General features: G+C 38.4%; 1 protein-coding gene across 3 annotated transcripts in view; it reads left to right on the forward strand.

The window, feature by feature from the left end:
* The window catches only part of LMF1 (lipase maturation factor 1), a 915,352-nt gene that overhangs the window by 693,549 nt on the left and 196,237 nt on the right, over positions 1-25,566 (forward strand). For all 3 annotated transcript variants that reach the window (XM_007499282.3, XM_001373637.4, XM_056805702.1), the window contains exon 6: positions 1,557-1,724. In XM_007499282.3, the coding sequence (XP_007499344.1) occupies positions 1,557-1,724 (168 nt within the window). The remainder of the gene's footprint in view (positions 1-1,556; positions 1,725-25,566) is intronic.

Raw genomic sequence — 25,566 nt, forward strand, 5'->3', positions numbered from 1 at the left:
TACCTATAGAATGATCACACCTGGTTCCTTTGTAATCTTTTCTGCCTGATTCCTAAAGGATGTCCTCCCCTCCCCACTCAGAAGAAAAAAAGAAAAGGAAAAAAGGCAAAATATATCTTAGAACAGCTTTGGGATTCTCCTAGAAGAGTTCACAGAGAAAAACACACCACATTCACTTGAAACAGTTTCCACCCAAGGAAAGATTCTCCAGGGCATTTTAGACCTTTCACCTTCTTGACCCAGGAAGTATGAAGACCATGACCTCCCACCTCTTTGTTGAAATGGACTTGGCAGAACTCCTTGACCCCTTGGGTTGCTTCTTCCTGTCCCGGTGTCAGAGGAAGGAAGGATGCGGTCTCTTGTCCTCAGGGGTTACAGCAGCCTCAAACCCATAGAAAGAAACAGCTTTATTAATTCCAGCTTTGCTAATAAGGAATTACAATAGTTGTGGGATTTGGCAGTATAACCGTAGTCAATTGCTATGCACAGTGCAATTTTCCCCTGTATTGTTTGTATTTTTTATTTAGCTACAAATAATTTAAAGATGTGTTGTGTCTCCTCCAATTAGAATGGATATTTTCAGCTTTTATGCTGTCACAGTTTTAAAACAAAGATAATGAATTTGAATTTGTATGAAAGGCAAAAAAAAGTGTGTGTATATATGTGAATGTACGTATGTGTAATGCTATAGTTGGTAGCATTGTGCTACTTAAAATGCTATAAACTAATCCTATAACCCTAACAATGTATAATATATTAACTGTTACTATTTAGAGTTGTTATACCTCTCTTCTCTAATACATACATTTTGGAGGCTTATGCATTAAGTAGAAAGTACCTGAAGTTTAGAAGATAATGATTGAAATGAGGACAGACAGCACAAACAACATATACTATAACTCATGACTTAGTCTAGAATTCTTGGGAAGAGCCTAACAATTCAGTTTAATTCAGTGGACACCAACTAGACTGGAAGACAGGGAACCTGAGCTCTGGGCTCACTTCTATTACTAAGTTGATATATGATCTTGAGTAGATCACTTTCCCATCTCTGAGCCAAAATTGTGCCTCTATTAAGTGAGGGGGTTAAAGTAAATGACATTTCAAGGCTTTTTCAACTTTAGAACCCTATAACCCCTTTCTAGATCTTACATATGCAAAATGGTATATAGTTGATACCAGTGCAATACAAGTGCAAGCTTGCCATCCCTAAACTAAGCCAATATGGATTAGTCTAGTACCAATATGATCCTCCAAAAATGAAAGACTACCAGGATGGCTAAGGAGGAAATGGAGCACGTCAGAGCTTCCAAGCTGATCAGGGCCCTGAGTGGCCACAGCACTTCAAACCCTGAGGAGATTGGGGAGATGCAGACCCCCCAAAAAGGAGGGTGGGCAGATTGAATTCAAATGATTTTTAAGACTCCTTCAGCTCTGACATTCCAGGACTTTTCTTTCTGTGTGAATGACAATTTAGGGTAAGTATTTTGTTGTGCCATCTTACTTAGCCTAAATCAATTGGTTAATATAGACACTGTTTGCTTTTTCTCCCACAGACACAGCCTGTACCTAACCCCATTGCCTACTACTTACACCAGTCTCCTTGGTGGTTTCATCAGTTTGAGACCTTAAGCAATCATTTCATTGAGCTGGTGGTGCCATTTTTTGTCTTTTTGGGACGCCGAATGTGTATCATTCATGGAATCATTCAGATCCTTTTCCAGGTGAGTTGTATGATATGCTTTTCCCTTTTCAAAGTTTCTTTCAAAAAGTATGAAAGCACCCTGTCATTTTTACAAGGCTTCTCACTTCTTTGCTATTGGGTTTGAATATAGGGAAGTCAGAGGCACATCTTGCCTTTGCCGTAGACTTGGCTTATGACTGGCAGGCAGACTCCTTCCTATTTTGGGGGCCCTACTTCCTTTCCACAGTCATCTTCCCAGAGCTCTGTGAAGAACTGAGGAGGAGGGACCCACAGCCTGCTACAAGGTGGTCATTTCTCTGGGAAGGGAATAAAGGAGCTGGAATTGAAAGCCAATTAACTTTTTCTGGCTATTTGTTTCTCTTGACTTTTCACTAAATGATGACCTTACATCGTCCATCCTCAGACACTTTCTCACCTTCCTTATATGCAGGGAGGGTTAGGGTTAGGGTTCCTCCCTCACAGAAAGACCGGGCCAGGGCCTTTAAAGACCACGTGCACTTCCCCAGAGAGCAGGTCACCAAAGGGTGCCTCCCTTGGGTACCTGAATGGCTTTCTCAAGAGTTGCCTTGTGGGCTGTCAGCTGCTCAGGGTTATATCACACCCCCTAACATCAATCCTTAGAGTTGATTTGAGTGCCCTGGCTCCAGCCTTATGAAAAAGACTTCAGAAATAAAAAATGCAGATTGATGTTAGGGAGGCCTCTAGGGATTTGCTAATGGATATGGGCCCTTTCACATCTAGGTCATCAGTTCAAATCCAGCCCAAATTACTAGCAACTGAAAGTCATCACCTGTGATGGTTGGAAGCCTGTACGAAGTGAGTTATTGATGTCAGTAGAGTTCCTACCAAGCAGTGGTTCCCCTTGTAATTGACACTAATTGGCCCCCTGGTTGGCAGACTCAGCTCAGGGAGGAGGGTGGCGTGGGGGGAGAAAGCAGGTCTGGCTGCACCATGGGAGCCATACAAGCCTTCCAGGTCACTACTGAGTAGGGAGGGAAGCTAAGGTAGAAGCTCAGCCTTAGCTCTTCCTCCTCTGTGGCCTGGGGACTCAGAAATAGAGGTGTTTGATTTCCAGGGCTATTGAAACTAGCTCTTTCCACTAACCTTAAACAGGAAGCAACAGGAGGTATATGGGGGAGGGGAAGAAGGCAGGAACAATCATTCCTTGGGCTTTTCTTTTGGAATCCTACATCCTGCCCTTTGTCAGCAGGACATATAGCACACCACATGGACAGCCCTGATCTGGCAGAAAAGCAAAGACCCCGCCGGGCACCGGGTTTGATTTTTCTTTGCACTCACCCTGGTTCATGGGGAGCTCCAGCATTTATTACCATCTCAATGTGGTTTTCTGTAAGAAGTAGTTAAGACAAAGGGTAAGAGACAAATGCCAGGCCTACAGTATGGAATATTTTTGTGCTAAATACAAAGTGAAAGCAGCCAATCTGTGTAAAACCAAGCCCTTACTTCCAGGTGATTCTATGAAGCAGATTTGCCTAGTTGCTGGGCTCACATTGTTTCCCCTTTCTCAAAGCAATTTTTTTTCTCATACATTTATATTTTAAATTCCACACTAGCCCTATCAGCCATTTTCAAATGAATGGAATCATAACCAGCAATAGCCTATGAGCTTCTTTACGAGGCAAGGATTTTGGACTCTGTCATATATTCCAGTTGTTTTCATCTATTTATTGCCTTAAGAGTCATATTATTGGTGGCTACTAGCTGCAGTCGGTTGTGAATATAGTAGAACATGTGAATAAAGCTAAAAGGTTTTGCCAAGAAAATTAACTCTGCATTCTTAATTGTAGCATACTCTCATTGAAGAATACTTTTTAAAATGAATTGCTAAAGGTTTTTAGATTGGTTACAAAAAATGTATAGGTAGTTATTCTTGAAATGTAAGTCACAGTGAGCAATCGTGGGACACCTCTGCAGAGAGCTTGGAGGAGCATGGGGAAGCAATAGCTAAAAATTATTGGAGTGGGAGGAGGTGAGATTAAAAGGGAGTGTGCCATAATTGAATTTTATGCACTTTTGGGAGTATGGTCTTGGGTATCATTTTCATTTCTTGCTGCTTTTATCAGAGATCCATGCTACAGGGTATTAGGGCCAAGGACTCTTCACTGGGAAGGTCCCTGCCAGCATGCTGTACTGTAGATGGGGCAGGCGTGTGAGGGTCTAAAAGAGCTCCCTAGTAGACTTAGGCTAGAGGACTCTTTGGCCCCCTGTTTCTGGCCTACAGTATCCTGGGGCTGGGAGAGGCAGAATGGCTGAGAAACCATTCAGTCTACAATTGTGAGAAGGGAAACACTCCCCTGATTTACCTCTACCCCTGATCTCACTAGGGATATGCCCCAAAGAAGGCTTGAGGAGTTTAAGATTATGGGTACTGTGTTTGCCCCAGAAAGAGGATTGATTTAAGTGTCTAGATAATCTGAGTTTAAATCTTGGCTCTTCCTCTTACTACCTACCTATGGGATGTTAGACAAATTATTTAATTTCTCTACTCCTCAGTTTCCTTATCTACAAAATGAGAGAGTTAGACTCCATGAACTCAAAAGTCCCTTCAAGCTCTTGAATCTATTTCTATGGTTCAACTCATCATGGTTCTATGACAGTAAGGCAGTGAAGTGTTTATTTTTATTGTTTTTATTGTAGTTCAACATTTTTGTGTTGTTTTAAAATGGTAAATTTTTCATTTTATTTGAATAAAATACAAACGAAAAATAATTAACTATAAGTTACTTAAACAAATTATTAGTTTAAATTGTTACCCTCTCCTGAGAAAGATAGTGAATTTTTTTTTTATTAAAGAAGAGGATATTACTACTTTAAAAATCTTTGGGGTATGCATAATTAGCTTATAGTTTGATAGGGCCTTACAGTTTTCAAAGTGCTTTTCTAATAAGTACCTTGTATTGTAAACTTACAATTGTATTGTAAGTACCTTGTAATTGTAATTTTCTAGAGGAAAAAATTGAGGCTGAGAAAGAGTAAATATGATGTGTCTTCTTTTACCCAACTGAGGCAGAAAGCCAGGATCTTCTAACCCTACATCCATGGCTCTTTTATTGCCACCAAAGTGCATTTGAACACATTTATTTCAGCCATTGCCCTTTAAACATATGTGCAATTATTGTGCATAATTCAGCTCTTTAAGAAACCTGGAAAAGGCTGCTATAGAGTTTGAGGAAAGGTCACATTTTCCTTCTGTGTCCTCCTTTAATGACTACTTTGGTAAAGTAGGTAGAGGGGTGGGGTGGGGGTAAGTTATGAAGGAGGGTTCGTTTATTTATTGCTTTATGGATGTCATGGCGCAATGGAAAGAAAAGTGGTTCTAGAGGTAGAGTACCAAGGCTCATAGCCTACCTCTGACATTTACTACCTATGTGATCCTTGGGTAAACAATGTGCCTGGGCCTAGGCTGCCTCATCTATAAAATGAGGAGGTTGTAGTAGATGGACTACAGTGTCCCTTTGAACTCTGGATCTGTAATGATCCTTTTGTTTTATTACATCATTTCTTTATCCATGTCCTACTTCCACTGAACTCCAACCCAACCTGACCTACAGAATGACATTACATGAGTTTCTGCACTCTGTCCACCATATCTTTACTTGCGGAGTTCTTCACCTGGATATCTATGAACTAGAGAATCTAGAGAATATTTTGATCACTATTTCATAGTAATTGGTTTTCCTTATAATCCAATGCATTTTACTTTATGCATTTAAAAATATGATTCTGAGAAGGGGTCCATAAGTTTCACCAGGTTGCCACAATGACCCATGACACAAGCAAGTTTGAGGAAGAAAGTATGTCTTACAAATCCAAGATCAGTTTTTGAAGTCAATCTTAATTTAAAATTCTGATACTGCTTAATTTAGGTCATGATGGTAATTATGTATATCATTCTCCTGTGTCTGAATTCTTCATTCTACCTCAGTTTACATGAGGCTTACCATGTCTCTCAAAATTCCTTGTATTCATTATTGTCATTTCTCAATCTGTTTCATTCTTAAATCAACAACAATTTGAGCAACTATTCCCAATTAATGAGCATCCATTTTATTTCTGCTTCATTACTTTCACAAAAAGTGCAGTTCTGAATATCTTGACCTATAGGGGATCTTACACTCTTTGGGGTAGAGATCCTAGAAAGGAATCCTTTCCTGAGATACCCCCAATATCTCCCTATAAAGGTAGGAAGTGGGACTGATAGCTAAGGAGGAAATAGCATTTAACTTAGACAAGAGCATTTTAAGTTCAAATTCATGTCTCCATAGCCAAAGTGAAAAGTATTAAAAGTATTTTTTGAAAGCTAGGTCTTCCAAGTCAGCATGAAAAGAGGTAGATTGAACCTTTCCAGTTCTGTCTGTGCCCCCTTTTGTTTGGCCATTGACAGATGGTTTGCTTTCTCTGTATTGGGGCACATTGTGAAAGGAAAACACTTCTCTTATGGCCTGCCAATTTTGACTTTGTGGCAGTTCTAATGTTTTTCATCATGATATTATTTCTGTAAGTGTTGTAAACATGTCAAATTGTGGCTACAGATTTTATCCCTCAAATTTAAGTCTTGAATCTGATATTCCCTAGGAGATGGTCTGGAGTAATGGTCTGGAGACTCAATATCCAAAGTGATAAGTTCTACACTCCACTGTCTAGCCCACAGTCATGGCTTCCACGCCTAGATCTACCATTGCCTCCCTTGCTCTATAATCATAATTAGACATACATTAGAATTTTTTTCAGATTCAGTTTTATTTATCTATAAAATAGAGATGAAAACTGCTTTTTTATGCTACTTTGTGTAGCTCCTTTCTATGTATAGGGGTTTTGTAGCTGGCCCATGAGTCATCCCAAAGTGTTAACTCATCTTCCTGAGTGTGCATCTTATGATCAGAGAAAGATTTAGGCATGGAGAGTACTAGATCCCAGCTTCTGTAAATGTCCAGCTATGGAGAGAGAAGAACCGTGCATGAATTTCTGCTGGAAATCATTAATCCATGATGCCCTTAAAACTGAAAGCACTCTTTGTACAGAAGAGACAAAGTAATAAGTGACCCTAACTGACAAAAATAGGAACAAACACAGAAGAACAAAAAAGATAGTAAGTCCATCACCTTAACTACTTAGCCATTTAGTACTGACTTTGCCAAGACCAACAAGGGATCTCAAGCAAGTCACTTTCCTTTCTGGTCTTTTCTGTTGCCTGGGGTTTGGATTATATATTATTTTTTGGCCGTTGTATTTAAACATATTATACAAATGTCCAGCATATTCCCAATTGAATTCCACAATATGAAACTGCTCCAAACAGTTTTTAGAAAGGGCAGTGAAATAGAATAGAACAAGCCTTGGATTTAGAGTCTGAAAATCTTATTTAGAAGACAGTCTATACCACTTACAGTGGTATACACTCATGACCTTAGCCAAGGGTTTTTTGCTTTCTGCACCTCTTTTTATAAAATGAGAAAGTTATTATAAATGGCATATAAGGTCCCTTATAGATCTGAATCTGTGATTTTATGAATATTAAAGGGATTGTAACTGATTATAATACAACTTTATACTTTATTATTTTTCCATTTGTTAAAAGAAATACTGTGTGCTCTATAAATCAGTACAATACCATCCAATTTTTGTTATCTGTTTGGCTGCACTAGACTGTCTAGTTCACAGCCCTGGCTTCCAGGCCTCCATTGCTCTATAATAATAGGTAGACATACATGAGAATTTAAAAGTAATTGCATATACTATCCTTCTGGATATATTTTGTTCTTTCTGGGTCACTTCATATGTCTTCCTATATTCCTTTGAAATTATTTTGGCACAGTACTTTTTCATTTTGGTCATATACCACAATTTGTTTCACCATTCTTTAATCACTGGGCACATACCGTGTTTCTAATTAATTGCAATTACAATAATGTCTGCTATGAATATTTTAAGCCTGATAGATCTTTTCTTGGTGGCAGTAACCTTCATAGAATATAAAATCAATAGTGAGATGGCTGGCCAATGATATGATCTTTTTTTAATTCCATGTTAATTGCAAAAAACATTCCAGAATGATCCATAGCCCTCCCAAAGGTGAGTTAGTCTGTTTTTCTATATTACTAACATTTTAACCAAATTAATGCATTCTTGTGAATAATTTATGATTATTTTAGTTTTAAAATCCCAAATTATTGATAATTTTGAGCACTATTTAGGTTATTATTGACAGTAGATGTTACATCCTTTGAGAACTTTCATGTCTTTTTAACCATTTATCTTTTGGGGAATAGGTTCTTTGAGATTCATACCAATACTCTGTAGATTTCTAGGTGATCTCTAAAAGCCCTTCTAGTTCTAATGATATGACTCCAAATCCAGTTAGCTCTCTGAGATTATTTCTTTTGTGCATAAATGTGTCATTAGCCTTTGAGGAACCTGTCCATCTGTGGGCCAGGTTTTAGTCTTGGCACTGCCTATGCCACCTCCTGAGCTTTCAGCTTTTGGCCACTTACCTGGAACTAGATTCAGATGGGGCCCAAATTCCTTTCACATTTTCTAATATAGCCAGCCAGACATTCTTCCCAGCAACCCCAGAGACCCTGAATGATCAATGCAACTGTTTGCTGCAGGGGGAAAGAAAAAGACTAATTTAAGAAGGCGTAATGGTGCTGGAGGGGAAAAAAAAAGGAAATTCTGCACTTCATAAAAGATGTGTAATGATATATTGATTGTAAATATAGGGATCCAACTAGCTTTTCATTGGCATTTTATTGATACTGGGCAAGTGACTGACTTTGTTTTAGTCTGATGGGGGAGTTTGCAGAGGAGAAAGGGATCCAGTGTAGTGTACAGCTCTGGAATATTTATGGCATTTCAACTCCAACTTGTTTATTCAGTATTTATGGCTGTTTTCTTCATTCAGAAGGACTTTTATTGACAATAGGCCGGCTCTGCAAAGGAAGCAATAAACTTTAATGTTGATATGCCACTTAATTTTTGCTTTTCAAGATTTGAATTGACATTATATGCTGAGTTTATTAGACATTTTATAATTGTTATTGGAGTCATGGTGGCTAGGCTAAGTACATGTATTTTTCAAGATTACTATAAGAGTAATGCTTTGTCTGGAGTCTGAAAAGGCACAACAAAAAGAATACAAGAGGGTGAACATTCTTTTTTGACTACTGTACCTCTGTTCTGAAATCCTATCCACATTTATACCTTGGGATAGAGGTGGGTAGTAGTTGGAAAACAAGAAACTGTAAGTAGTTGGTGTTGCAATTTTAAGGATGATATAAATGGGATATGATAAAACCCAATGTGTAGTTTTTTGTTTTTTTGTTTTTAAACCCTTACCTTCCACTTTGGAATCAATACTGTGTATTGGTTCCAAGGCAGAAGAGTGGTAAGGACTAGGCAATAGGGGTCAAGTGACTTGCCCAGGGTCACACAGCTGGGAAGTGTCTGAGGCTAGATTTGAACCCAGGACCTCCCATCTCTGGGCCTGGCTCTCAATCCACTGAGCGACCCAGCTGCCCCCTCCAATCTGTAGTTTTACTGCATCTACCATCAGCCAAAACATTTTCGAACTTTTGTGTAAGACATGTTACCAAGCACGACCAAAGGTAAAGGGAAACAGGTTCAAATGATGTCATATATGTGAAATTTTTTTTGGAATTTGAAAAGTACTACATAAATGTGATAGAAAGCCATAAAATATTAGAACCAGAAAGGACTATAGAAGTCATCTTGGCTGACCCCTCATTTATTAAAGAAAAAACTGAAGCCTAGAGAGGGGAAATTATATAATTATGGCTATACAGAATATTTATAAGATGTAAACAAATCAAGGAGTTGTGATTTGGGTAGTGCAAGGATAATTTTAATGTTTTGACTTAAATCTAAATGATTGGTCGCCAGGGAAAATTCCCAAATAATAAAATACCCAAGTCAGCTGGAAATTATGGAGATTTTAATCAATATATAGAGAAGGAATTAAGGAGGGAGAGAGAGAGAGAGAGAGAGAGAGAGAGAGAGAGAGAGAGAGAGAGAGAGAGAGAGAGAGAGAGAGAGAGAGAGAGAGAGAGAGAGAGAATTAATTTAAACTGCTCTGGCTCAGGCTGAGCCAGGCAGTAATTAAAGGTCTTGGCCAAAGTGGCCTCCCTGAGCCTAAGGATAAGGGAGTCAGTCTTATCACTCACCACAAGACCATCTTCAAACTGGGTTCCAGTCCTCCACTAAACTCAATCTCCTGGACTGAGTTCAGAACCCAATTCCACTCTGAACTGAATTCCCTGAACTAATTTTTTACCCCTTCTTTTAAAGAAATATTCTATTATGTCACCTCCCCTAAAATTTCATGTCTACCAATAACAGTAGACACTTTTTTCCAGGACTACCCATTCTTAGTTCTCACCACTCTTTAGTTCTCACCTTCTCTGGTTAGATTATATCTTCTGAGGTACTTCACACTTCTTTGTTAAACTTACCTTTTGTGAGTTACTTGACCTTTTTGTGATTAATTTAACCTTTACAGGTACTTAATACCTTTTTATATTAGATATAAAAATAGACTTAGCTTAAGGTTCTAGCTTCACTATAAGGTATGAGTACCTTCATTGTTCAATCAGGAGTTTACAACTTTGTCTTCCCCTAAAGTATGTCTAAGTATGGGTAGAGGAATGTCAAGTTCCCAAGACATTCCTGATTCTTGTTAGACCAAGTACCTCCATTGTTACAATAAGGAAATAGCTCAATCAAACCTTCTAAGGTACAGTCTGAGTCGTTTTTTAAAATTCACAGTAGTGTGAGAATTTCCTTCACCAAGAAAGATCAGAGATTGTGTCCAGTTAATCATTCAGCAGATAGTCTTGGAAAACTGTCTGAGTGTCATAGGAGTTACATGACATGACTTGCCCATAGTGACAAGGGATCAGAGAAGGAATTTGAACTTAAGTCCCATAACCTCCAATTTGCTATCCATTATATCATGCCACTGTAATGTTTGTTAACTGATGAATATGATATATACTCAGGCCTCAAAAACCTTACAGTCTAATTAGTAAGAAGGGATATATAAAAGTGAAAAGATTAATAATACCTGGAAAAATTATGCTAAGTTCCCTATGGGATATATAAACAATGAAGCAGGATTTTAGTGGTGACCATATTCAGGTATATCACAGGGTATGATTCCCTCATCGGGCTGATACTTGTTACTCATTATTATTCTACCTAGTTCTAAGGCAACCAAGGAGTGTATTGTTCAAATATTTGTTCATTACTAAAATTGTAAACCATCTCATTAATTATGATTTAGTTCTGAGCCCCCCAATTTATTAATTATTAAATATTAATTACTTAACTGAAGAAATGTCTTTTCCCATAAGCAGTTTCTCTTTATATAATATATATATAAAACAAAGCCTTTAATCTCCTGACCTTAAAATTATTAACAAGGTCACAAATAATTTGCTATTAGCCATTTAACCCAGCATTCTCTCTTATTCAGAATTGCTGTATAGTGAGGCAAAGATAAAACAAAAACCTTTTCCCCTGATAGCACTTCCTGCTATCTTATTCCTCCCCAGACTTACCCAAACTGAATGCTAATTTTGTTCTTTTCTCCCTTCCTTTGTGTCCCTAGAGTCCTAGCCTTATCATTAACAAGCTTTTCTTCATCCTTTTCTTCCTTTCCTCTTCCACTCACTTTTATGGAAGCCTGACTCCATTTGAAAGACACTATATCCTGAGATTTCCTTCTTGGTACTGGATGTTCTTTCTCTTTTATATCCAATTATACTATTAGGAAAAGGAATAAGCATACTTCTTGATCCTAAATACCTTTTTCAGAGTTTTCCTGTTGTCATCATTCAACAACTTCTCTACTTTTGTGGTTCATTCTTATTTTATATGGATCCTTCTTGAAGTCATCTATCACTCACAAAATCATTCTTTTTCTTTTCACAAAGAGTTTAATACCTAAATTATAATTTTCATTTCATGATTATCATCTTCTCCAAGCAACTTCCTATTGCCTTTTGAATAAATTATAAACTCTTTTGTTTAACTTTTAAAATCATATATATACAACTTGGCTCAACCTACATCTTTAGCAATGGACATTAACCTCCTTTCTGGACTCTCCTCTCAAGCCAAACTGACTTTCTTTCCATTCATCATTTACATCACTACATCTCTCACATCCATACCTTCACACACTTCCGTACCTCTTAGCCATGAAATGCTCTCCTTTTACCTCTGCCCTATAGAGTCTCTCTCTTTAAGAATACACATCAGACACCATCTTCTGAATGAGCCTTTCCTCATCCTCTCAACTGGTTGTGCAGTGTTAGTACCCTCCAAACTACCTTGTATTTAATTACTTGCTTTAAAAACATTTGAGTTTATCAGCTTCATATTTATGCTGTATATATATGTTTTATATGTAGACATCATTTCCCCATTTGAACACAAGTTCATTGCAAGTGGTGATTGTTCCATTCCTTATACTTGGTACCCATAGCATCAAGTATAGTGCTAGTGCCTGGTGTGCAATAGTCACTTGGTACCCATAGCATCAAGTATAGTGCTAGTGTCTGGTGTGTAATAGTCACTTAATAAATGCTTACTGATTGATTGTATCATATAAACTTCAACTTGATTAGCTGAGCAGATAGATTAGCCACAGCCACGAGGGTTCTAAATAGCCAGAACAAATTTCATCAGTTAGAGAATGGAAGATATTGCAATCTTGGAGCTGCCTCTAGAAGAAATCTTTGCAGGGGAAAAAGGGGGAATTTCTCCTCCTATTCCCATACATTCCAAACATTTATTGATAACAAAGAGATGACCCAGAGGGAAGAAGCAGCTTCAAGGAAAATGACTTCTGGAAGGAAAAAAGAGAGTAAGATTATAGAGAAGAGCAAATCTTGAAAATTCAGCTGATTAATTTGTCTGTGATGTTGCATGTAAGGAAAGTTGTATGAAGACTCCAGAAAGAGAGAAAGAACTTTCAGAAATTATGAGCTATTGCCACACACAAAGCCAATAGGTATGCCTCACTACCATTGTCCTTTAAAATGAAGTCCACTCTTCTAATTAACACTCTACATATGTGTGGGAAAGCATGCCCCAGGTTTGTGGGAGGGATATTTTGAAGCAACTATTGTCAGAGATTCATGGGGGCTCATGCTTCTCATGTAAGGCCCATAGGCTATCCTAGAACCTATTAGAATAGCAGCCATCAAACCAACCTCAGAGTGCAAGTACAAGATGGAGGACTGGCCCAGAGGGAACACTATCCATAATGAAGTGAGAATGAAATAATTTGAGGGAGAATATTTAAAACTAGGGAGTTCAGGAAAGACTTCACACAAGAAGTGGTACTTGATACTTGAGCTGAATCTGGAAGAAAGTCAGCAATTCTAAGAAGCAGGGATTAATAATGAGCACATTCCAGGGATGGAGAGAGCCCTGTAGAAGCACAGACAAGATGGAATGCTGAGTTTGGAATGGATCTGTTCCTGTTGATATAGTATCTATTAATAGTAGTCACACAAAATAGGTCTTAGACAGTATGTTGAAGCATCAGATTGTGCAGGACATGAAATGCCATACTCAGGAATTGTATGTTATTCTAGAATTGATAAGAAACCACTGAAAATTTTTGAGCAAGTGAGTAACATGATCAGACTTATGACAAGATCATTTTGGAAGTGTGGGAAAAGTTGATTGAAGAAGAAAAGACTGAATTCAGAGAAACTCATTAGGAGTTATTATAACAAGTCCTGGTAATAAGTGATTAGAATTGAATTAGGTGAGAAGTGATGATGCCCTGAACTAGCTGAGTATGGGAGTGGAGAGTAGGGGAATATGTTAGAGATTTTGTGGAGATAGAACTGAGCAGATTAAACAACTGTTATTAATTAGCCAATCAACAAACCTTCACTAGGTGCTTACTGTATGGCAGTTTTGTGCTAAATTCCAGGGATACAAAGGCAAAAGTTAAATAGCCCCTGCCCTCAAGGAAGTTATGTTCTTATGTGAAAAATATGTTCATAGGAAAGTATAGAGCAGACCCTGTGCTTACTCCCAGTTCATGGTAGCTACCACATCTCTCATAGGGTCGTGGAGATAACCCTCAGAGGTTGTGACCTCCTGATATTATTACGCACAATCTTCCATCCAATGTACCCTCAGGATAAATGAACCAATGGCTACCTTCCTAATATCAATTCACTAATTATTATTAATTAGCTAGTAATCATTGGTAGCATTTATTTAGTACCTTAAGGTTTACAAGAAATGATCTGATCTCTTTTAAATGATATGTTTACTGAATAGGCCTAATAAGGACTAAAATATAAAAATATCCAGCCAAAAGTGTAGAACATCATCTCCCACAAACATACAGAGAATCAGGGAAATGTGGACCTAAGCCTTAAGGTAAGTATATAGGGGAAAGAGGTAACTCATAGCTTCTGTTTGGACAGTTGTCCTTTTCTTCCTTAATTGGAGACCTTATGAGTTTTCCTCAAGGTACGTGTAGCAGCCCTCTTCAAGACCCATTTAGGGCTAAAAGTGCCTTTTATTGATGTATCTGGCTTATCCTTGAATTCCAATGCAGATGCTAGGACTGTTGTTTTGGGGACACTCACTGTTGCCTGAGGGAAGACTAAATTTTCCAACTTTTCCACATTTGTAAGGTCTTTCTGAAGTGGGGAGAGGTGGGGCTGAGGGGAAAGGTGTCTTTCACCTTCCTCCCCTTCCCTCCAGTGATTCCTTCTAGAAGTCTTAGCTGGAGTGACTCTACTCCTTGGTTGGCCTATAATTGGAATACCAATTAATCAATCAAGAATCATTTATTCATTAAGTGCCTTTTCTTGGCCAGTCACTGTGCTAAACACTGGAATACAAGGAAAGGCACAAGCCAGCTTCTGTCCTCAAAGCACTAAATAGCAGATTCCGGATTGTCTTGTTATTTCATCCAAGTCTGAAAGGAGTGAGACCTGTTCTCTTCAACCAATCCTAGTATGCTTCCTACTTTCCTATGTAAATTGAATCTCATATTCCAGGAGCTATAAGCATTTCACTCCTTCTAACTCAAATAAGGACTTTTAAAATATACTCTGTTTATGCTGTTGACTAATAGAGGTACCTAGGAATTATATACATTTGATAAGGTTTATTCTATAACTTAAAGAGATGTATGTTCTCACATGATGAAGGTATTAAGGCATTGTTATTTTAACTATTGTTAGCTATATTAATTGACATAGGGATAATTGATTTAAGTCTAAAATCTAGGCCTTCTGTGTTCAACTAGAATAGAGTCAATTATCCACTCTTATATAAGAGTATATGTGTGTATGTAAAATATATACAAAATGATTACAAGGTAATTTTTGGAGAAAATGTACTCATCCCCATAGGGATTAGAAAGGGCTTCATGGAGAAGATAGCATGTAAGCTGATTCTTAAAGGAAACAAAGGATTGCTAGAGGTGAAAGGGGGGAGTACCTTAGAAGAGTAGAGGATAGCCAGAGATAGGAAATGGTGTTCCATGTGTTCAGAACAGTGTGGGGGTCTAGTATGGCTGGTTCATGGAGTGCCAGGAGGGTAGTCAAATATAAGAAGACAAAGTAAAGAGGAGGTGCCAGATTTTTAAGAAATGTGTCAGAAGAGCTTATATTTGATTCTTGAGGCAACAGGGAAGCACTGGAGTTTATTAAGCTGGAATGTGGGGTAGGGAAGATGACAAGATCAGATTTGTGTTTTAGGAAAATCACTTTGGCAACTATGTGGAGAATGGATCAGAACGGAAAGAAGCTTGAAGCTATTGCAGTATTCCAGGAGAGAGGTTCTGAGAACCCAAACTACACTGATGACTATGTAACTGGAGAGGAGGGAAATGAATGTATGTGGGAGACTTTGTAAAGGTAGAAACTATAAGATGTGACAGCTGAAAGGATATGTGGGATGCGTATGACTGAGGAGTTAAGGATAATGTTAAAAATGATCGTGTTCTTAATATAAAAGTGGAAAGTAGGTAGGACAAAAGCTGAATTTTCTTTTGGACAGTAAGTTTGAGATGCCTATAGGACATATTCAATACTTTAAAATATCCAATATGATGAGTTTGAGATCCTGATGGGAACATTAAAGTAAAGGGGTCAAGAAGCCATTTGGGACTGTAGGTCTCCAGCTCCAGAAAGAGATTAGGGCTGAAAATACAGATTTAGAATTCAGCTTCTGAGATAAGGGAGCTAAACAATCAAGTCAAGTCATCAAAAAGCACTTATTAAGCACTTTCTGTGTGCTAGGCATTGGGTTAAGTACTGAGGACACAAAGAAATGCAAAAAAAAAAAATCAACAACACTCCCTGCTCTCAAGCTCACTATCCAAAGAGGAGAGGCAACAGATTAAAAAAAAAAAGTAAAAATAAGATATAGAAAGGACAAATTGGAGATAATCTCAAGAAAGACATTAGCATTAAAGGGGATTGGGAAAGACTTCTTACAGAAGGTGAGATTTAAACTGACACTTGAAGAAAGCCAGAGAAGCCAGGAAATATAGATGAGAAGAGATAGTGAAAATATACAGATCAGGAGATGGAGTGTTCTGTTTGAAGAACAACATCAAGTAGGCCAGAGTCATTGAATAGACAGGTAATAAAGGTCTTTAAAAGTCAAACAGGATTTTATATTTGATCCTCTAGTAAATGGGGGCCACTGAAGTTTATTGAATGGATGTTGGAGGAGTGAGGAGGTAACATGGTCAGACCTGGAGTTTGGGAGTTCCCTTTAAGAACTGAATGGAGAGTAGATTCGGTTGAGGAATCTTAAGAGAAGGAGACCAATAAGAAGGCAACTGCATTTGTCCAGGCACTACACTAGTGTGTTAGCAATGTCATAGAAGAAAAGAAGCTATGTATTAGAAATGGTATAAAGATAGAATTCACAGAACTTGTCTATGGGGGGGGGGGGGTTGCAGTGAATATCATAAAAAGAGACTTTAGAGAGACAAGGGAGTCTAGAACAGATGTTTGAGTAGGCTAGTGGGAAGTTAGCAGGTGGAAGACAGCAAACCCCTAGAGGATTCTGAGGAATGGTTAGTTATAGGAAAACCAAGAGACATCAATATCCTGGAAGCCAGGAAAGGAGACTCTCCTGGAGGGCAGGTTGGTTAATAGTATCAGAAACTATATAGTGTGAGGGGTCAAGTAAAATAAAGACTTAAAAAACACACACATTAGATTTAGCAGTCTGGAAATCAAAAGTAGCCTAAAGAGATTTTTTATTTGAATGTCAAAAATGAGCTTTTAAAGAATTAAGAAGTCAGAAATGAACCAGTGAAAAACAAGTTTAAATGAAATAGGTGAAATCCTTGAAATACAAAAGCCTAGCCAAAGGTTTCTCCTTTTATATTAGATATTAAAAGTAGCATTTTAGAGTAGTATTAACTTTAATGGAGGATTTCTCCGTGGTAATGGGCAGAGGAGTATATATATATATATATATATATATATATATATATCATATATATATATAATATTAGTCAATCAACAAGCATTCATTGTTTACTATGTAGTGAAGATTTAATTCTGGCTTAACTACTAATTAGTTGTGTGACCCTGGACAAGTCATTCTCTGAGATTTGATTTCATCATCTGTGAAATTATGGTTTTGACTAGATATCTAAGGTCCCAGAGCAAACATTCTGTAATTCAAAGAGCTGTGAAGGACCTGAAAAACCATCCAGGATACATTAGGGAAAAAATTTCCCTTATTTAAAATCAGAATAACACAGGATTTCTAAAGGTGTTGGTTTGCTGAGACTAGTGCACATTAAGTTATCCCCAATGAGATGATAGTGCCCAGATTACATCATTAAGGATCAAAGGTGAAGCAAGAGAAATGTCAGAGTAGTTCAGAGCAGCCAGCCCTCATCAGTAGTTGATCCCCATGGCCAGCTCAAACTGCTCCTGAGCCCTAAGCACAGCTGCTCACTGCTTCTGCCAAAGAGCCAGGTGGTTCTTCTGGGATCAGATCTTTCCCTAACTTGGCAATGAGATCCTACATTGCCAGCCATGCTGGTGTGTAGGGGAGGAAGAAGGGGGAGAAGAAGTACCATGTCCCTTAGTACTACTTTTGGCTGCTTAGAAAATAAATTTAAAGGGGAACTCCAGTGGTCTTAGTGATGGCACATTTGTGGATGGGGCCACTTGGAAACACATGGGCACCATAAGCAGTCAGCAGGAAAATAAACATTGAAAATAAAGTGGTTGCTTTTTGTTAAGGAATAATCAAAACAGAGGTTTGGGTCTTTTTCCAAGTACTTAATTTTAACTAGCATAGAGGACTGTGGGGAATCGCCTCTTTCAACAGTTACCATATATGGCACAGGATACAGCATTTCCCCATTTGTGACATTCTTCCATTGTTGTCCTATGGAAGAATGGCAAACCTGTGTAGCTCCATACAGGGAAACTTACTATTATCTAGCTTAGCAGCATTAACAGATTTCACCTTGCATTTGTCTTTATAGAACAAGGCAGTCAAGTTACCTGTAGTTACTTTCCATTTCTTAACAAAAAATAAATAAAACGAATTGAGCATTGATTTGCTCTTGGGTCACAGATTAGTTTTATTCAAGAACCATACTATGTTTTGCCAAACTCAGCTCTGAACACTCCCTGAATGATCACATCAGCCTCCAGCTTTAGACCATTGATCCAGGAGAACAAAGGATAACTACACTGAGGAAGGAAGGAAGGAAGGAAGGAAGGAAGGAAGGAAGGAAGGAAGGAAGGAAGGAAGGAAGGAAGGAAGGAAGGAAGGAAGGAAGGAAGGAAGGAAGGAAGGAAGGAAGGAAGGAAGGAAGGAAGGAAGGAAGGAAGGAAGGAAGGAAGGAAGGAGAGACAGAGAGAGAGAGAGAGAGAGAGAGAGAGAGAGAGAGAGAGAGAGAGAGAGAGAGAGAGAGAGAGAGAGAGAAAGAAAGTTAATTTATGCTGTAAGATGGGTTTTGCCCTTGGGTGTCTTGAGAGGAAAAAGGTCAGGGCACCTATACTGTCCCACTTTCTTCCTTTTAAAGTCTGCCAAATAATCTTTAACTGTATTTGTGGCATAAGCTGTTGCCTGTGGCCCTCCCAAATGTTTTTCTTTCCACTTGGAACCCAAACTCTAACCTGGAGAACCCAAGATTCAGAGCATAAATCCAACTGGAATTGACAGTGCTGTCCCTAAAACATGGTTTGAAGCATATATAGTATAGTGATATTGAGTCCAAAGTAGAAATAAAATGAAATAGATAGTTTAACTTTTCAACATCATTAAGAATTTATTGTAAGCAGGTGCCAGACATGCAAATTGTGGCTGCCAAGAGTAAAAATTGAGCAGACTTTTAACCTGGTCCCCAGTCCAGTCTTTTCTGCACTCAAATCCCATAAAACCATTGACCTCAAATGAAAAGAAAACTGACATTGTAGGAGCACAAGGCCTGGCACCTAGTCAGTGCTTAACAAATATTGTTTCATTCATTCATTCATTCATTCACCTGTTTTAGCAAATGCTTGCAAATAGAGTAGCTAAAAGTTGGAAGGTAGAGTTGATGCCCTTTCCTTTTCTCTCTCTTACTGTAGCTGTCTCAGCCTGAGCTCCATGGGGGAATCAGCAGCAATGAAAACCAGCCCTGCTGCTTTGTGGGTGTCATTCTTAGTATATATCTGGCTCCCAGAATCCTAAAGCCACATGTTTCAGAATACCACAGCTTGTGTTAGCAAACATGACTCTTGGCTGCCCGAACTGACCTGTAAAATTATACCATTTGGCAACATTTTTGAGAAGAGAGGCAAGAGCAAAACTCAAAGGGGAGAATACAGCTGTGTCCTCCCAACCACTGTGTGCTTGCTAAGCTGCTCCAGTTTCAGTAGGGAAATGCCATCAGGTTTTCCCCCTTACAATTGGTTTGCTAGCACCTCCATGGTCTCAGAAATCCCAGTTAGCAGAAATTGCCTAACATGGTGTGGTGGGAAAAGGACAAGACTGTGTTGCAGTCTTGGCTGTACCACTTGTCATCTGCATAATAATGGGCATGTCCTAGAATTCTTCCTGTATGTCTATATCCTTATCTATAAAATGAGGGGTACTTATACTAGATAATGGCTGAGTTCCCTTCCATTTCTGACATTTTATATTCTGAGGATATTTGCAGATCCTAACATTTCTGTCTTCTGTGTTCTAAGATCTCTTCCAGCTCTGATCTCCTCTGGCCTTCAAGAAGCATGGGAGAACATAATAATAGAATTTCTCCAACAAACTTCTCTTTAGTTCCATAATAAAAATCATAGATTTCCATGTTTGAAGGAACCCCAGAAGTCATCTAGTCCTACCCCAAATCAAACCATGACTGTTATTTCTATTCTTCCCAACAAGAGGCCAGATAGCATCCATTTAAATACCACAGTGGTTAGGTTACAATTTTAGTTTCCCATATTGAGACTTCAGAAAGAAGTAGAAAAGCATAGAAGAGCTTCCTCTATAGACCTGAATTAGTCCTACTTCTAGGCTTCATTCATCCTTGATACTAACAGTCCCAAAATAGGCCTCACCTTTGTAATATTGGGCCCTGAAACAAGGAAAAGATGTTATCCCTATTCCTCACCTGCCTCAAAAAAAGAAAAGCTAAAGGAAGAAAAGTGTCCCACAGAGGCTAACTTTTACAAAGTGAAGGGGGAAAGGAATAGGGGGAGATGAATCAGCTAATATTGCCAATGGAGAAATCAGTTGGAGAAGACTTGGGCAAAAGCAGACTTGAAACCCCAACAAATATTGAAGCATTGTCCTGAGTAGAAAGTTGGAGTAATTCCCTTTCTTTGCCCACCCAGGAAATTGGGCTCCAGATGTTTATTTAGAATGTACATTTGGGGCTTTGCTGTCACCATGGAAGAGAGTCATAAAATCACCAGCAAAGCCATATGCTCACTCTTAGGAAGTGCAACTGGAGTTAAGCTATAGGAGCTCGGGCAGATGATGAAATGCACACCCTAACCCAGCCTGGGTTCCTCCACCCTGGTAGGAGGGATTATAGAAATAAATTGGCCGTCTAGCCACACACACACAAATTAATTCAGGCTGTTACTGTGCCACAGCTGTGGTGGATTGTGTTGCTCACTGAGAGCCAGCATCTATCTGAATAGCAGCCAAGAAGGGGAGTGGGGGTGGAGGAGTATACTACTAAAAAAAAGTACCCACTTTAAAAATGTCTAAATTCAAAGAAACCTGTTAATTAATTTTAATGCTAAATATTAGAAAGCTTGTGTGTTTATGTGTGTGTGCATGAGCACATATACCTATGAGGAGAAAACTTGCCCCATGATTTCAAACTCTTTCCTCTTTTTTTTTCTTTCCTTCATTAAAGACAAGGAACGTTTGTTGCCTTGATTTTAGTGTATTGCAACCAATCATCCACTGTTGTTCAGTGAAACTGCTAATCTTCCTGGGGATAAAATGAATTATCTTCTTCTGGAGTCACAAAATCAGTCATAAATCCCAGGGCTAACTCTAAAATATACCTGAAATAGAATGGCATATACACTTCGGATGGGTCCCTATATCATTTGTCACCAGGGAAGGTAAAGGTGTGTGATGAAATGACTGAGATGTAAAGGTAAAATACACCAGAAAGATATTTTAGAAATAAAGTAAAACGGTGAATGAAAAGGGAGATGTCCAGCTACTCTTCCAAATGTTGACCTCTCCTTTAAAACAAAAAAGATATCAGCAACAGCAGCAGCAAGGAGAGAGTCCCACCATGTTGCAGCTATTGACACTCCCAAGAGCTGAGCTTGAGCTGTGAACATTAGCAGATCAAATGCCTTTTGCCACTGTTGTCCTCAGAAATAAAGAACATCCCTCAACAGCCTACCCACTAGCACATAAAAGATCATTATCTCCTTTCTTCTTATTTCCCTCCTCAACTCACCATTCTTGACTCCTGGCTCAAGACCTACCTCTTATGGCCTCTGAATCTTTTATGAAAGATACTGATGACCTTCAGCCTCACAAAAATTACGTGGGTCCAATTTCCCAACTTGGGTATTCTTCTCAAAGGAAAAAAAAAACTTTGTAAATGCCAGAAACCTTGGATGGTTAATGTGTTGAATGACCAAATCATGTACTCCAGAGATCATGAGTAGACTAGGTCATTCTAACAGGAGAAAATGTAATTGAAATAAATATAAAATCCTGCTCTTAGGTTCCAAAAAATTGAGACCAGTTTTCTCAGAAAATCCAGCAGTTAAGAGTAAGCTTTTCACTCACTACATGTCAGTTCAAAGGAAGAGATTTTTGAACAGCCTCACCAGGAACAGGGTCTCAGGTAAAGCTTCCACTCCAAAAAATTAAGAATTGTTTCCAGTCTCCACTTCCAATGAATGAAGAACTGCCCCTCGCAGTAAGTGACAGCTCCTTTTAAAGATGTTTCTTTTGTGTCACTTCCTGTGTCTTCCCCTAATTTTACATCTATCAATCACAGTTGAAGCTTTGCTTTAAGACTGCCCAGGGGCAGTTAGTTTAATTGTGATTCATCACCCACTATTGCACATGTGGGTCACAGACCTCCTACTTAATGATTAAGTGGAATGTTTACACTTTTGGTGATCAAATCTAAAAATAGGGAGGGTTTACACTTTTGGTGATCAAATCTAAAAATGGGGAGGGTTTACAATTTTAATCTTCACAATCAGGGGAGAGTTCATTTTAATCTTCATACTATGCAAGTGCAAGAATGGGAATATGTGCCAGAGAAGTTATGTGAAAAAGATGTGATAGTTTTAGTGAACTACAAGTTCTATGTAAGTCAACACTGTGATATGGCATCCAAAACCAAAAGCAACTGTGGCTATATATAGTGTCCAGAGTAAGGGAAAAGGGAGCAGGGTTGGGAGTGATTGTTCTGCTATCTTCTGCCCTGGTATATTCCCATCTGGGTTATTCTCAGTTCTTGAAGTTTCTTTCTTCATCAGATCGTTTTAGGAAGAGTGTTGACAAATTAAAGCTAGTCTAGAGAAGAATGGCAAAAGAACTTGAAACCATGCCATAGGAAGTAGAGATGTCTATTCAGGAGAAGAATCATGGATACACAGTCATTGCCATCAACTATTTGAAGGGTTGTCATTTTGATGTTGTTTTTGAAGAGAATCAGTTTTGTTCTCCTTTGCTTCCTGGGAAGAAATAACTTTCTTACTCTTGTTGAAGACACCACCATTTTCCATTCTTCCAGTCATCTAGGTTTGTATCACAGCTACAAAATTGACATCCCTAAAAAATAGGTAAAACCAACTATGTTGCAAAAAGCATCAGTGTCTCACCTTTGACCATAGGATAAAATACAAACTCCTCTCTTTTATAATTTAAATCCTTTTACAGTATTTCTCCAGCCTAATTTTTCTAGACTGTTTGCACATTACTCTTTTGAGCATTCCATCCTTTAGCCAAACTGACCTGCTTTTCTGTTTCCCAGATAGGACATTCTATTTTCCACCTCTTTGTATTTATATAGACAACCCCTTCTGTGTCCCTTTTTCAATCCCACCATAATAGTATACCTCCCTAATTCTAATTACACAATTATATACTTTCATATACCCCCATAATTCTGCCTCTTGGAACCTGTGATTGCTTTCAATCTCAGTTCAAGTGTCACCTTCCCCCCAGTCCCTGCCAAATCACTGTGTATTTATTTTGTATGTGAATTTTAGTTCTTTACCCATGAATATCCTTCATTAGAAATAAGCTCCTTGAAAGCAGGAATCATCTGGCTTTTATATTTATAAATACTCTAACCTTTAACAGTTCAAGGCACTATCAAATACTTCCTGAACTGATAGGAAGGGAGTAAGTAGGAGACAGATTTCAGCTCAGTATAAGGAAGAATAATTAAACAATTAGAGCTGTTAAGATAATAGAGAAGAGAAGCATTCAGCCAAGCTCTCCCAACATTCCTTTCCAAACAATTTTAAAATAATGCCTCAAATTGAAATCTGGGAGTGGCAGAGCCAACATAAGACTCAGGTGAGGCATTCTTCCAGCCTAAAACAACATAGAAACTTGGAAAGAGAGATCTGTATGACATGGGAGAGGAAGCTGACCTAGAGCCCACATGGATGAAACACAAGTGGTAGGACTAGGTGCTGATGACAGAAACTTTAGGAGCTTTCAAATCAGAAATGATAAGAGTATCTGATAACTAGTCAGAAAGAGATTACAGGGCACCCCTGTGCAAGCCCTGGACATAGGATCAGATGCTGTTTGGCAACTCCATTGTTTATGACTGTGGGGGTGAACCTATGGCATGCAAACTAGAGGGGGGCACTCAGAACCTGCTCTGTGGGCATGCATACCATCACCCCAGCACAGAGTTCACCAGAGTTTGTCACTAAAAAGCCAGAGGGACATGGAGCTGGGCTGCTCCATTCCCCCTCTCCACAAGTGCCTGAGGATATTTCTCACATTACTTGCCCCTGGGAAACCCAAAAGTGAACTGTTTGGAAATTTCACTATCTATACCACTTCTGAGTCATAGGTCAAGGGCAAAAAGGAGCACTTTTAGAAAAGAGCAAGTAGAAGCCCTGAGGGGCAATATCACTTCTGTCCCCAGGAAACAAGGCCTCTGTGGAACAATATAGATTGCAGAGGTCAGGGGCTCTTTCTGGGTAAGAACTAGAATGGAAACCAAGAGAGTAATGACCACATCTCTCTCCAGATCATACCATCTGGGAAGCACCAAAAACTCCCAAAACTCTAAAACTAGCTCTGAAAACAATACTGTGAAAAAGACTGAAGTCTGAGATGAATTTCTCTACCCTTTCCCATGCCCAGAACAGAGCCCAACTTTAATATAAAATTCCAAATCAAGAAATAGGGTGAGGAAAATGAACAGATGGCAAAAAAAAAAGAACCTGACTATAAAAATCTATGGTAACAGGAAAAATCAAGACACAAACCTAAAAGAATATAATGAAGCTAAAATGACTAAAAGCAAAGCCTCAAAGAAAAACTGTAAGTTGGACAAACAAGCCCAACAAGAATTCCTGAAAAAAAAATTTTTTAAATTTCAAAATCCAATAAGAGTGGTAGAGGAAAACTTAGGTAAAGAAATGAAAGCAAAGGAAGAAAATTATGAAAAGAATAGTTTTGTAAATAGTTAAGAGTTTAGTAAAAGAGTCACCCAAAATATTGGAGGAAAAAAATTTGTAAAAACAAAATTGGCCAAAAGGAGAAAGAAGCACAAATGCTCACTGAAAAAAAAAAAGAAAAGAATTCCTTTAATAATTAGAATTGGGCAAGTGGAAGTTAATGACTCCATGAGGTATCAAGAAATAATCAAACCAAAACAAAAGAATGAAAAAATAGAAAATGTAAAAAAAAAAAACTGATCCAGAAAATTGATTAAGGAGAGATATTTTAAGAATTATTGGATTACCTAAAGGCCATGATCAAAGATTGAGTCTACATATCATATTTCAAGGAATTATCAAGGAAAACTATCCTATTATCCTTGAACTGGAGGATAAAAAAGAAATTGGAAGAATCCATGATCACCTCCTGAAAGAAATCCCCAAATGAAATCACTCAGGAACATTCTAGCCAAATCCCAACACCCCCACATCAAAGAGAAAATACTTTAAGTAGCAAGGGGGAAAAAATGTTAAAATACATTGGAGGCACAGTCAGAATCACATAAAATTTAGTAGCCACCATGTTAAAGAAGCAGAGAACTTGGAATATGAAATTTTGGAAGGCAAAAGAGCCAAGAGTACAACCAAGAATAAGCTATCTAGCAAAACTGAGTATAATCT

This window comes from Monodelphis domestica, chromosome 7 (genome assembly GCF_027887165.1).
Source record: "Monodelphis domestica isolate mMonDom1 chromosome 7, mMonDom1.pri, whole genome shotgun sequence".
NCBI lineage: Eukaryota > Metazoa > Chordata > Mammalia > Didelphimorphia > Didelphidae > Monodelphis > Monodelphis domestica.